This window comes from Monodon monoceros, unplaced genomic scaffold (assembly GCF_005190385.1).
Source record: "Monodon monoceros isolate NGI ecotype Baffin Bay Population unplaced genomic scaffold, NGI_Narwhal_1 Super_Scaffold_18, whole genome shotgun sequence".
Taxonomy (NCBI): Eukaryota; Metazoa; Chordata; class Mammalia; order Artiodactyla; family Monodontidae; genus Monodon; species Monodon monoceros.
In genome coordinates, this window is record NW_021703774.1 from 120,704,370 (window position 1) to 120,719,185 (window position 14,816).

At 33.4% G+C, this 14,816-nt stretch overlaps 1 protein-coding gene across 1 annotated transcript in view; it reads left to right on the forward strand.

Annotated features, from left to right (window-relative positions):
* ANKRD13C (ankyrin repeat domain 13C) overlaps positions 1-14,816 on the forward strand; it is an 80,088-nt gene that overhangs the window by 57,690 nt on the left and 7,582 nt on the right. The window contains exons 9-12 of the mRNA XM_029228895.1: positions 787-948; positions 8,377-8,456; positions 9,905-10,003; positions 12,526-12,626. Coding sequence (XP_029084728.1) covers positions 787-948; positions 8,377-8,456; positions 9,905-10,003; positions 12,526-12,626 — 442 coding nt within the window. The remainder of the gene's footprint in view (positions 1-786; positions 949-8,376; positions 8,457-9,904; positions 10,004-12,525; positions 12,627-14,816) is intronic.

A 14,816-nucleotide genomic window follows, 5' to 3' on the forward strand; every position in this document is an offset into this window, starting at 1 on the left:
TGGAATGCCAGAAAACAGCAGCAAGAGGAGAGCAAGTGATCTGCATGCAGGTAGAAATGGGAAGCTTATTTTCAGTAGTTACTGATCATGTTTTTTGAGGTAAGGTATTTCAAACACTGACCACCTGTGGGTCTGGAAAAATGTGAAGGTTAATGTTGAAGGAGCCCTCTTTTCTTGATGTCCTTTTAATCCATTTGAGTTTCCCTATCCCCAATCCATAATATAAATACATAATTATATTGATGAGCAAAACTACTTGGTTGTTCTCCCTTTGTTGAAAGAAGCAAGCAACTGTAACTTGAAGTTTGGGCCTGTTAGAGAATATTGGAACAGGTAATTTATTTTAGTTGTACTAGAAATTTTTATTTCTTTTTATTCCATTTTTTTCTATCTATAAAATGGGAACATTAATTATCCCTGACCCCTCCTTGTAACTCATGATACTTGACTATTAGCTAAATTAAGTTGTCAGATAGTTTTGTGCTACTTGGGAGTAGATTCTAAAGGAATACTATGTGTTGTTTTTACTTACACTTAATTCATTTGCAGATTAACTACCATACATCTTGTGTGTTTTAAATTTTCCTTTACAAATTTGAAATGTGTAATTTTATGTATTTTTTAGCTAATAGAATGTATAAGATAATTTGATAATTTCAAGTACCAGAGGAATATTTTATTTACATCTAAATGTTATATGTTTATGAAGAAACTGTGTATTACTTCGAAACTTTAAAAAAATCTAAGATAAACTTTATTATTTTGAAATATTTGATTTTGCTTTAGGAAAGGGTAGGAAACTTTTTGGCCGACTTTTATCTGGTGAATGGACTTGTTTTAGAATCAAGAAAAAGAAGAGAACATCTCAGTGAAGAAGATATTCTTCGAAATAAAGCCATTATGGAGAGTTTGAGTAAAGGTGGAAACATAATGGAGCAGAATTTTGAGGTATAACTTTTACTTTTCTTAATTTATAATGTTCTAAAGAGAGAGGGGGTAGACTTCATTCCTGGCATTCAGTGAGTTTATATAAGTATGCTCATAGGTTTTGTTTACCATGTATCACCTTTTATTTTTCTGTGATACAGAAAAATATCTTCGGTGATTTTTTGTGAACCTGTTCTTGATCTTTGAGTCTTCACTAATAAGTAGATTAAAATCGTTTTGTAAGCATGAAACCTGGTGTTAATTTTTAATCCATGTCCCTTTGCATATATTATTTTTTTTTTTTTCCTACTTCACCAACTGAAATCTGCTGCTGCTGTGAAGACCTGGCTAAAAATCTACCTACTTTATGAAGTCATTTCTAGCCTATACCTTCCCATAATTTTTTTATTCAGTATGTATTTATTGAAAACATGGTACATGCAAAGAATTGTGTGACAGTAGGAAAAGGGGAGGTAAATCATGGAACTACATAGCTATATGAGACAAGGTAACTTGGCTCTATAATCTTATTTCCCTAGTAAGATGAATTGGAGGGTTTCTTAAATTTTTTTTTATTTTAACAATTTTAGACTTTAAAACCAGAAAAAAAATGATTCCCAAATGTTAACATTTTTTATAGCAGTGTTTTTTAGGATTGGGACCCTTTAGTGGATTATGAATTCAATTTGTGGGCTGTGACCCCCACTTTTTTTTTTTTTTGAAGTAGAATCTAAATTCAGATAATAAGGAAAAACTAGAGCACATAGTATGGGTCCTTATTACTTTATGAAACAATAGTGTCAGGGGTGTATGTTGTGTCTACTTGCATATGTGTGACTGCTGGGTTATAGTGTAAAATGTGAGTTACAGTCAGAAAAAATGAAAGGCTACCATGAGGAGACTTGAATTCCTTGAATGTTTAGCCTCTCCCCTATGGTATTGTGCCAGATTGCATTTTCAGGATAGACAAACTTTTCAGAATAGTATGCCAGGTCTCAACTAATTCATGGTGATACCGTGTGTGCCAGCAAAATTATCTTAATGTTTAGAAAGTTTATGTGTTGAGTGAATCAACCATAGTCTAGTCTAGTGAGTATAGGATGTAAAGTGCTTAAGAATCCACATTAAATGTTTAAGTTAAAATTGTGATCCAGTTTAGTGTGATTGTGTCCCCTTCCTGCCAGATCCTCTTTGCAGTCCTCATTTTTCTTTTGTCCTTGGGTTAGAACATCACTAGGCTTTATTTTCCAGAAGCCTCCTGGTATTTGCTGATCTCTCCATCAGTAGGAGGTAATAGGATGTGATATCCTTAGGAAATAGAAATGGAGATGGATTGAAGAGAGGGAATGATGAGCCTAATCTTTTGACAGAGCTGTTACCCTTTCCCATTGTTAACCAGACATAAAGAACATTTCTTTGGACTATATTGTGATTTAAATTTTATAACAGTTCTTTTTTAAAAAATGATTTTGTTGTGGTGGTGCTTATTGCTACCTTTGTTTAATTTTGGCAGCAAACCATTTTGGGATGAGTACACAAATTTATTTTCTTTAGGGCAGAGATTGTAACTTGATGAACTTGAATTGGTAAAGGGGTCTTTAAATGACATTTTAATCACGTATAGTTTGGCACGTTGAAATTAAAACATAGTTTAATCCCAGATGTCTATATAATAAAACAAAATAATATGAATTAAATAATTAAGCTTCTGACTTCTGATCACATCAAAGGAAGTAGTTCCTGGGCATTGTGTGAAGTATTTTTTCATATATCATCTCATTTAATTTTTAATTATCACAATGACCTAATGAGATAACTATCATTGCCCAATTGTATAGAAAGGAAAATGAGGTTTAAAGAAATTAATATATCTGAAGTCACAAAGCTATAAGTAGCAAAGATGGGTTTTGATTCTTGGACCCTTACCCCAAGTTCTTCTTGTTCTTGGTCTAAGTATATTGCTTCCCAGATTGCCTTTGTTAAAGTCTCTTCTTTGTGTGTAACCAGATTTTCAACACGTCTTAGCAATTCTTACAAAATATTGTGAAGCTGAAGTTGTAAAAGGAATGAGAGAACGTTGCTATTGGTAAAAGTAGTCAAAATCAGTATTGTGGTGTTTTTTTTAATGATGTATAGAGAACACATTAGTAAAAAGCATGTTTTTGGCTTTGGAACATTATTGAAAATTTCAAGAACTTAGAAAATATGTGTGACTATTATGATTGTTTTCAAAAGACATGAAAATATTATATATATATATACATATATATATATGTATATATATATATATATTTTTTTGGCCATGTTGTGTGGCTTGTGGGATCTTAGTTCCCCAACCAGGGATTGAACCTGCACCCTTGGCAGTGAAAGCGTGGAATCCTAACTACTGGACCGCCAGGGAATTCCCGAAAATATTATATTTTAAAGCCACATTTTAATAGAATTTCAGTTCTTAAAAATGTATATCCTTTTCAGAATGCATTTATGTTCTTTATTCTAAATGAATAGCTTTTGAGTTTCTTTTTTTTTTCAGACAAATATTTGTTTTAATTTCTATAAGAAATAGCTTATAGGTAACACTTAGAAGTAATTATTTGCCTTTTAACTAGCTTTGCCATTTCTACTCCTTTTTCCTCTCCAGACAGTTCTAATATTTAGTATATATTTTTGACAATATTTTTTATAGTAAAATTTAAGTGCTCAGAAATTCTTAAGTTATGGACACTTGCTCCTCCACTTTTGGTGCTTTTTTCCACTTTGTTCTAACCAATTATTGTTGGAGGGGGGAGTAATGCCCCATTTATACCTTAGACAGTCATTGATAAAAGCATTAATTGTATGCAAGCTATACATACAGAATATTGAGTTAAACTCTGTTAGTGATTATGTACTTTTTTAATATATAAAATCAAAATAAGAATATATAGATATAAAATACATGAATGTGTTAAACTTCCAGAAAATTTTGCCATATAAAATATTAGAATTCAGCAAATCTAGCAATAAATCAAAACTATTTCTTATATGCTTCAAGAAAAACAGGCATTAAAAGTTTGCATTTAATTGTGTAGGAAAGGTTTGATTTCATTTTAGTTACAGAGCCTACTGACTTAGGGAAATAAACTTAGAAAGCCATCTGGTGTCCTGTGGCAGCCTTCATGTCTTCCTGTTTCATTAGATAGTTATGGGAACAGTATAGTGGGAACACTGATGGGTTCAACTTTGAGTATCAGTATATAACAAAGGATCAATTAGAATAAACATAAACTAAGAAAGACCTTATTAAAATATAATAACTGATATTCATAATGATGAAGTAAAGTGCTCAGTGGAAGTTTAAATTAGATTCATTACAGTCTCTACTAAGATAGGGAATGTGTAATGTATAGTTTAGAAAGAATTCTATTGGAAATAGTAGAAACTGCTTAGAGAATTTTATTACCTGGAAAAATATACTTATATGACATGCCGCATTATCTAATCATGCCAGGAAAATGAGTCTTTACTATGATAATATATATATTATATATATATATATGATAATATATATGTGATTTAATATATATATATAAGTTAATATATATATATATATAAACACTCAGTTATAGCCAAATGTATATACAGGTATTAAATATATATAGGTATTAAATAGACTGGAAGTAAGAGTAGACAAAAGAGTAGACAATTTTAAGCAGTGCTCTGAAAGAGAAATTGACCATGATCTGCTTAGTTAGATAGATATTTGGGTGGAGGTGTGATTAACCTTTCTGGTTGGAGCATCAGTGGTAAATTTTTTCAGTCATTTCTTCTGTTTGTTACACCTTCTGTTAGCTTGTCTGCCTTCTGCAGGATCACAAGACACTGTTTTACCTAATGTTTTGCCACAATATTTATGACAGTCACTACCTATTAAGCCCATTTGTCATTCTGTTAATAGCCATTGCCACATGCCATACTATTGTGTGTAGTATCACATTTTATATATCATATTTGGTATTGGTTATGATATAATTTTGGCCGATTATAACAGTAACTTAAACAAGACAGGAGTTTATTTTTCTCTCATGGAAAAATCTGAGTTTATATGGTTTCTTTGTTCTGTGAGTTAATCTCAGACCTAGCCTTTTTTTTTTTTTGGTCTTATTTCTCTACCATTTCTAGGATCTGGCCTTCATTCACATGGTATACAATGTTTTATTACCTGTTTAGCATTCCAACCATTAGGAATGATAATTGCTAATAGTAATTAGGAAAGAGAGGACATGCCTGTTCTGTTTGAGTACCCAGTCAGAAGTTGCATACATCACTGCTCAAATCCCATTGGTTAGAACTTAGGTGTAACTAATTTAGCTAGCTGTAAAGATATCTAGAAGTCTTTAATCTAGGAAGTCATGTGTCCAGCCAAAAATTGGTAGGGAGTTTCTTTTACAACAAAGCACAGGAGATAGATTATTGATTGAGTAGACAATTAGTATTCTCTAATGTCTCATTGTTAGATACATACCTGATGCTTCAGTTACCACATAAACTAGTAACTGTCACCCAATATATACCTTCAATTCTGACCTCTTAATCACCAGATCTATAGTATTTTGCCTACCTCCACTTGGATAAACATAGGTATCTAAGATTTAGTATGTTTAAATCTGATCAGTTTTTTCATTCTTCTTATTTTCTCTGTCTTGAGTGGTAACACCATTATCTACTACCATTACCCAAACCAGCAATCTGAAATTTGTCCTTGGACTTCTTAGCTTTCCTTAACCTCTGTGTCTAATCGATTACAAAATCCTAAAGATCTCATGAATCTATTTCTCTTCTTCCATTTTGAAATAGCTTATCATTTCTCATTTGGATTACTGAGATAGCTTCCTAACTTACTCACTGCTACCAGAATGACCTCTCTGAAACAGATTGAACTATGTAAAGCCTCAATAACTAAATGTATAGAATATTTACTATGTGTCAGGCACTATTTTAAGTATTTTATGTTAACAAGCCAGTTTTATCCTTACAACGACCCTCTGAGGTTATGTAGTTGACTAAACTGAGACAAAAGAGGTTAAATAATTTGTCCAAAGTCAGCTAGTAATTGGCAAAGCCAAGATTTGGTCAGTCTGGCTCCAACGTTTGTGTTCTAAAACATTATATTGCTCAAAATATTCGCCCATTGCTTTCTGAGTAAAATACAATCTACTTAGTGCACAAAACCCTTTCAAACTACTTTTTCTCTTCTGTGTCTTGCCCTCTTACCTTGTATCTTGCTATTTTTCCTTCATGTATGCTACAGATGAAGGGAAAAATAGCACCACACTTGTAGTTTCCCAGTACAGCATGCTTTTTCTCACCATTGTACTTTTCTCAATGTCCTTCATTTGGTTATTTTGTTCTCTTTCTTTTAGACTTCTCCACCAGGAACCACCATTGCTGGCACATCTTTTTGGCTACCCCTATCTGGGTCAGAGAAACCTCTTCTCAGTGCTTTTATGCCATCCTCTTGATCCCTCTATCATAGCACACCCATCCTGGATTATAATTATCTACTTCCTGTGTGTCTCTTTGTAAACTTCTCAAGGGCAGAACGTCATCTTTCATATTGCCTGATGCTCAAAAACTGTTAGTTTCCCTTCTTCCCCTATTCTTCTGTTGCTACTCAGAGATCATCAATGATTTCTAACCAACAAAATCTGTGGCCTTTTTTTCAGGTTTCTTTCTCTTTAAAGTCTTTGTTATGATATTGAAACAGCCTTTTCACTTCCATGATACTTGTCTTGCATCTTGTCATGATACTTGATACTTGTCTTGTATCTTGTCATGATACTTGATGCTATGTTTTTTTCTTTTCCCTTATTGATTAATATCTGGCTCCCTTCTGTCCTCTCCGCCCTCCCCCCCGGCAAATCTGTGTAGTTTTTAGGACTCAGTCATCAGTCCTCTGTTTTATTACTTTTCATTTAGTTAGTCAGAGAATTCTTAAACCATTATCTCTAAATATGATTTCTCTCCTTTTCTTTTTGTAACTGCCCTCTAGGAACTTCCAAGTATAAAATAGTTACTATTATTTACTGAATCCTTTATACTGTGCTAGGCACTAAGATTTTCCATACACTATCTCCTTGAATTCTTAACTATGAGTTGGGTGGTCATATTCCCATTTTGCAGGTGAATTAAATTGACAATAATATAAATAACATGCCCCAATTCACACAACTACCAGGTAGTGGAGCTGGGTGGGATTCCAGTTCATTTTTGTGTCTTCAAAATCCTTGATTTTAACAACTCTAATATGCTGCCTATTAACATCTTAAACTCATTATATCCAAAACTATACTTCTCTGAATGGAACCTTCTCCCAGTGTTACTGTTCATTTTGTTATTTATGTGTCTTTCACTTATTGCCCTTTTGCTCTACAGTTTGTGTTGTTGGTTTTTCCTTAGCAATTTTCGATTTCTACTGCCACTCCCTTAGTTCTTTATTGCCAATTCATCCTATTGTGATCCAAGCTCTTAGTTAACAAAGATGAGGTGTAAGTTTTAAATCTGATATGACCTTTACCACTGTTGCTGATCTCCCTTTTGAACTTTCCTCCCTAGTTCAAATCAATCTAGTGTTTTCTCTGTTAATTCTCTCTGTCCAAAATATTCTTTTTATTTTCTTTTCATTTAAATTTGAGCCTCAATCCCCTAGTCTCGATTTATTGTCTATAGAAAACTGCTCTCTTTTCTGAACCCCTGTATTACTCAGTTTTTTGTAAGCTCATTTGATCTTTAATCATTTAATACTTTGTATTCCTGATTAACTATTCATGTTTGAATGTGTTTTTTCTTTCCAACTTTGAATTGTAAACTCTGTGAAGTCAGGATTAGTTTTTATACTTCTCTGTAGTTCCCACGTTCAGCATCTAGCATAATGCCAGGGACATTTTAGATGATTAAAACATCGAATGGGGCTTCCCTGGTGGTGCAGTGGTTAAGAATCCGCCTGACAATGCAGGGGACACAGGCCGTGCTCCACAACAAGAGAAGCCACCGTGGTGAGAGCCCGCGCACCGCAATGAAGAGTAGCCCCTGCTCACTGCAGCTAGAGAAAGCCCATGCACAGCAATGAAGACCCAACACAGCCAAAAATAAATAAATTAAAAACAAAACAGAACAAAAACAAACAAAAATAGACATTGAATGAATGGATTTTACTACTTTGACACTTTTTATTTGAGATTTAAAAAATGATAATAAATATTATTGGAGCTTAAATCACCATGGAAGTATCTCAGAATAACCTCTTAAAGCATTATATTGAAGAGATTAAGTAGATTATAGTTTATTGTATGTTTTAATTTTATATTTTAAAAAATATAATTTTCTTTTCTCCCTCCCTCTTCGTCTCTGTCTCTGTATCTCTCTTTCTTTCTCTCTCTCTCTCCCCCTCTGTTTGTTATTTTTTGGCAGCCAATTCGAAGACAGTCCCTTACCCCTCCTCCTCAGAACACTATTACATGGGAAGAATATATATCTTCTGAAAATGGAAAGTAAGTGTTGTTTTTTGTTTATATATTCTTTGGTTTTTAGAAAAATTTGTAAAAACATGAATATTTAGGCATAAAATTTTTTTTACAGAGAATCATTAGTATAGTTTCATCTGAAGCAGTTCTTTTTGCTTTTAAAAATATGGATGAAGGGGCTTCCCTGGTGGCAGTGGTTGAGAGTCCGCCTGCTGATGCAGGGGACGCGGGTTCGTGCCCCGGTCCGGGAAGATCCCACATGCTGCGGAGCGGCTGGGCCCGTGAGCCATGGCCGCTGAGCCTGCGCGTCCGGAGCCTGTGCTCTGCAACAGGAGAGGCCACAACAGTGAGAGGCCCGCGTACCACAAAAAAAAAAAAAAAATATATATATATATGGATGAAGCACGATGAGGGAGAAGCATCTCCAGTTACATTCTCTTTTTGAATAAGTTGTAGAGCCTTCTTTTTACATCCCTCTTGCCAATTTATATACACCAAAAAACCTATAGGACATTGTTCTAAGGAAATATGAGGACTTGCCCAATACAGTTGCTTATTTGAGTTTTTGCACTGTATGATGAACTTTATATTCTGTTATTATCCAGAGTCTTCTGCAAGGTATGTAAGGCTACTCATTGTTTATCTACTTTTTGTCTTTCCAAGCTCATCTCCTGTTGTGATCTCTTTGTTTCAGCCTGTGCCAGACTACTTCTTACTATGCTTACCCAAGATGTTTGCTTAATGTTATATTGCTAATACTTAGTAGAGTACCTATTACATAGTTTTTGTATCCAGTAAGTACTTATTGAATAAAAGAATGATGAATGAATGGTTTATTTTGAATGAATAAATAAATAAGAATTTTTTTCTGGCTGCCCATGTCAAAGAAAATACAGTCCTTTGTAGAAAATATTCTTTTGGTGGAGAATAAAATATTACCTACCCTCATGCTTAGTAAGAAGTTGTCTTTTTTTTTTTTTTGAAAGGTTTATTGTTATACTTTTTCTAACTTCTCTAAAATGTTTCCATCTTATAATATTCTACAAGTAATGTAAAATTCTGTATTCTTTATATCACTTCTTATTGATCAGTGCTGAGAACCATAGACAGTAAGAGATTGAATTGAATAAGTGATTTAAAAGATATAAAATATTTTTAAAGGTTGTTTTTTTCTATGGATTTGCTTTGTTATTAAAAATAATGATTATTAAAATTCAATATGAAAATTTCTGGGTTTTGATCATATTCTTCTGAACTTTTATGCTTTGCTATTTTCTTTTTCTTGTTACCCTTGCCTCATTTATTATACGTTTCATTCCCTTTTAGCATAATTTTATTTCTATGAGAGTAAGAAAAGTTGAAATACTAATGAATGTCATTGGAAGATGACAGATTCTTCTTGGGAAGATGACAGCATGTGGAAAAAATTTCCTAATATTTTCTTTCTTTCTTTCTTTTTTCCTTTTTCATTTTAGAGCTCCTCATCTGGGTAGAGAACTGGTGTGCAAAGAGAGTAAGAAAACGTTTAAAGCCACAATAGCCATGAGCCAGGAATTTCCCTTGGGAATTGAGTCGTAAGTTTGCTATTAACTGCACAAGTTTATGAAAGAAGCTATTGAACTCTAAATGCTATAATAATGTTGGCATCTGAGTGGTGCATTTGAGGCCTTTGAAATGTAAAAGCAAACAGCCATTGCTTTGACAGTGTGTCGTGCCCCTTCTAGAAATTTTCCAGCTCACAAAATATTAACATTTTAATTATTTTAACCAGATAAATTTTTGAATAATTATTTTTTAATTACAAAAGTAATACATGAATACATGTTTATTGTAAAAAGTAACAGTTGGGAAGTTTATAGAATAAAAATGGCAGTTTTCTTTCACCTCAGGTAAATAACTGCTGTATTTTTGTCTAGATTTTTTCTGTGTTTTTTTAGAATTTTTTTAAAAATGGGGGAACAGTCTACAATTTGTTCTGTTAGTTCTTTTCTTTTAAAAGTGAGTTATCATGGAGTTCTTACAATAAGTACATTATTATCTATCTTTTTCTTCTTTCCTTGATATATTGTAGTATTGATATACTGCCATTTATTTTATCATCCCCCTACTGATAAGCATTTTAATTATTTGTAGTTTGTCACCCTTATAAACAGTACTCCTGGAGTACTTGAATATATCCTTCCAAACGTGTATTCATCAGATGGTCATTAAAAAAAATTGATTTGGAGAGATGGATGGAATATGAGGTGGGTAGCTAGAGCCGATTCTGACAGAATTGTACCTTTAGGCTTCTCACTAAAGTAGGGGATGAATTGAAGTCCTAGGCTTTCCTTTGTAGATCCTTCCACTTTCAGTCTGGGCTAACACATTAAAAAAAAAATTCTCACGGAAGAGAGCAGGACCCTTCTTTTCTACAAATTCTGTGCACATCTCATACTCCTCAATAGCCAGGCTTTGGAAGAGTAGATAGAATTTGGTATACAGTCCTCAAGTTATTGATCAAAGAGGGAAATAAATAAATAGTTCTCAGAAGATGCGGGAAGGGAATTAGCCATACATACAAATCTGCATAATTTATCATATCTTGGACCCAAATGACTCCAAGATGCACCAGATATATACTCTAATGAAGAAGAATCATGTGGCAAATTATAAGATGCTCTCAATTTTAGGAGTCATCCCAATTTCAGAGATGTTAATATGTGAAAAAAAATGGGTATTTTAGAATTTATAAAATGTGGAATTATAGCCATTCCCCCTGCAAAAAGTAAAATAAGGAATATAGATAGCATGTAAAAGCCAGAAAAAGAACTCATTCTAGAATAAAATATAAGTCAAAGAACAGAAGAAAATTTCTTGTAAATACTATAGGAAAACATAAAAAGAACATGAAATTGGTAAACTAGATCACCCTAAGATGAGATGATAAGACAACAGAATGAAATGAAAAGGAGATTGTAAAGCTAAGGAAATAAATTAAGCACTAAATAGCACTATTGCAAAACAAATACAGTAGAAACAACAATGAACAGGATAGATGTGACCAAAAATTAAATTCTTATAGCTTATAGTGAATCCAGTGAAAGAAGAGGTTAAAGAAATTTGAGAAGTAATATTTATGGAGGAGAGTGGTTCAATATAAGGATCATTGCTGTTCCACTTAAATAGAAAGCCTCCAAAATGTAAACAAAATAGTATTCAAAATATGATAGAAGAAAATTTCTCTGTATGGAAGAACTAAATCTGTAGCCTAACATTAGGCTCCAAGAAAAATTGATAGAGAAGGATTAGTAACAATTATTATATTGGTTAAACTATTGTATTTCAATTGTTAATAGAGAGCTCTAAAGGCATTCAGGTGAAAAAGGGTAAAAAACAGCCTGGCCTTACCTTTTTTTTACATCTTGACATTGCTGAGGCAAAGAAAGTGTGATCTGATAGTATATCTAGGTAAGATGTAATTTACATATCAAGGCAATTGAAAAGGACACAGAAGAATTCAATAAATATAGCAGCCATGGGCCTTTTTTGAAAGAAAAATACTACTACTTGAAAATGAAAGTCATCCAACCAAAGGATAAAAGAAGTTAAGAGACCTCATGAAATTGTAGTTAAGAGGGAAGGATTATAAACTGAAATTTTATGCCAGTTGGATTTCCCTTTAGTATGTAAAAAAGAAACACTCAGTTATCAAATCTATAAGAAATCAAGGAATAATAAGTACGTAAGAGCCCTTCACACACACAAAATTGGCAGTGAAATTCAGGCGTCCAAACAGTGAGGCTAATTAAAGAACTTGGGAATTTGTAGACTTCAGGAAGAAGACTAGTGTAAGCCTTGAATCTGCTGAAATATAGATCTGAAATCAACAACTGTGGAAATTATGGCTGCCCAATAAAATGTGAAAGTTATAAACTTTGGCACAGTGAAAAGAATAATAAAACAAAAAAACAGGAGGTAGAAGGAGGTGTCATTTTCTCATCTTTAATATCTGGAAGTCAGTAATACTGTGTAAGTTTGAAGCATGTAGTTATAAAACAACATAAAGACACAATGAAATCAATTTGAAAAATGTTTTTCTCCTTCCATTTTTCAGATTATTGAATGTTTTGGAAGTAATAGCTCCCTTCAAGCACTTTAATAAGCTTAGAGAATTTGTTCAGATGAAGCTTCCTCCAGGCTTTCCTGTAAAACTAGGTAAGAGAAAAATTTTCATGTAAGTTCAGTGTCTGTTAGAAATATGGAGCTGTTTACTAACATTTAAGAAGAAGAAATATGCTTTGAAGGAAAATGGATTTCCTAGTTTAAATTTTTATATGGTTTTTCTGTAATTACATGCATTGATATTCATGTTTTGTCAAATATATAAAGTTCCTGATGAAAACTCTAATTCTACTTAAGTCAAATGTAAGGGATATGCAAATGTTTCATTCAAGAGGGTGTGGGTGAACTTATGATGCACTGTGATAATGTTTTAAGATGAAATATAGGGAGACTGGATTTTAGCCCAAATTTTCAGCAGACTCTGAGTTTCTGAATAGTGGGAATGTTTCTGTTGTCAACAGTCATTATTCAGGGATATAGTAATACTCCTTACATTTTATTTTTCAGTCTTAAATGTGTAAACTTAATTTTATTTTAAACAACGATCTTTCAAAACAGTAAACTCTCATTTTCGTATATATTTATCTTCTTAACTATATTAGAAAACTGGGAGCAAGACACTATTTACAGGTTCTTTAGGAGTTGAGGTTTAGATTTAGCATTGATTTAAGCTCCTGGAGGGCCTTCAATACCATCCACTGATCCAGCCTCCAAATATTTAATCAGTGCCTGCTGTGTACTGGACCCTTTTCTATGGGGGGGATGAGAGACAGCAAAAAGCCCCTGCCCTTTTGGTGTTTACATTATGTATGGGGTAGGGGGATATTATATAATAATATAATTTTTATATAATTCCTCTGATATATTTTATCTTGTTTTACTCAATATTACTGAAACCACATCTCAGAATAATTAGGCCAAAATGCTTTACTCCCAGAAGTAATGCTTTTATTGCTAAAATTAAACTCGACCTTCTCAACTTTCCAAATTTGGGAATACATTTTGTGAATTAAAATTGATTTTAAAACATGTTCTAACTATGTCATTCTAGATTCCCTTTGTGATGTAAAAGCACTGGGAACCCAGTGTCTACTTGAGTAAACCAGTGATAAGATTCTAGGCAGAAACTGTTAGAAAACTAAAGCTGAGTGTTTGAGCTGTGGATCATTACATGAGTATTTCTGCAGAAGCTTAAAATCCCACTGTAATTGTCTGTAGCCAGAAAATAGTTCAAGCATTGGACTCTCTTCTATATACTGTATTTAAGGGGCACAGTGACAAACTAGAATAGAGGGTAGGGATTAAATATATGAAACTATTACTGTATTCACATTTTTTAAAGTCCCAAACACAAATCAAACCTCACAATACAAGTTTTTTTATGAAAAAGAAATACTTTGTTTATATAGAAAGGAAAAAAGTCTACAATACTTTTTTGCAGGCATTTCTCTGATATAGAGCCATATTAACAAGGGATTTATAATTTTTTGCTTGTATACTTATTGGGAATTTGCTTACCTCTGTCTCTCTTGTCTCTTTGTCCTTCTTTCAAAATGACCATATAAAACTCCAGTCCTACGTCAGTTTAATCTTCAGTCATTTCTGTTTCTATATTTAGGCTAGAAGGTACAATTGAGGGGAAAAATTTGGGTACTGTTAACACAATTACATGTTTTCAAAAGCAGCCAGAGCTTTAAATGCTGATTTTGAATGATCTTTTCTCTGATTTGCTGCTTCCCTCATTCTGCTTTCAAAGGTTAAATTTGAACCTCCTTCACCAGTCCCCATCCCCACCCCCCACTACTTCCTCCCACAGTCTAAGCAGATGAATTTTGTTTTCTTTGTTACAAAAAAAGGCCATCAGAAATGAGACCTCCCTCATTACTCCCAACTTCTCACACAAACTTTTCTGCCCCAAGCCCTATCTTTTCCTCCATCTTTTCTATCTCAGTGGAAGTGGTGTCCCTTTTCTTAGCTTGATTATTCTCTTCATTTGTACTGTGGATCTGTTCTCCTCCCTGCTTTTTTAAAAAGCTTGCTCTATCAGTTTCCCCATATTTCTCCTTTATCTTCCAACTCCTGTACAGCCTTTTTCCTCTTAGCCGTTAGGCTTTGTTCAGGTCTTTCTCCTTTTAAAGTTAAACCAATTAAAGGTCTTTCTCCTTTTAAAATTCAGCCGATCTAGGGAGTTCCTTGGTTGCCTAGTGGTTAGGATTCTGGGCTTTCACTGCCGTGGCCCGGGTTCAGTCCCTGGTTGGGGAACTGAGATCCTTCAAGCTGCAC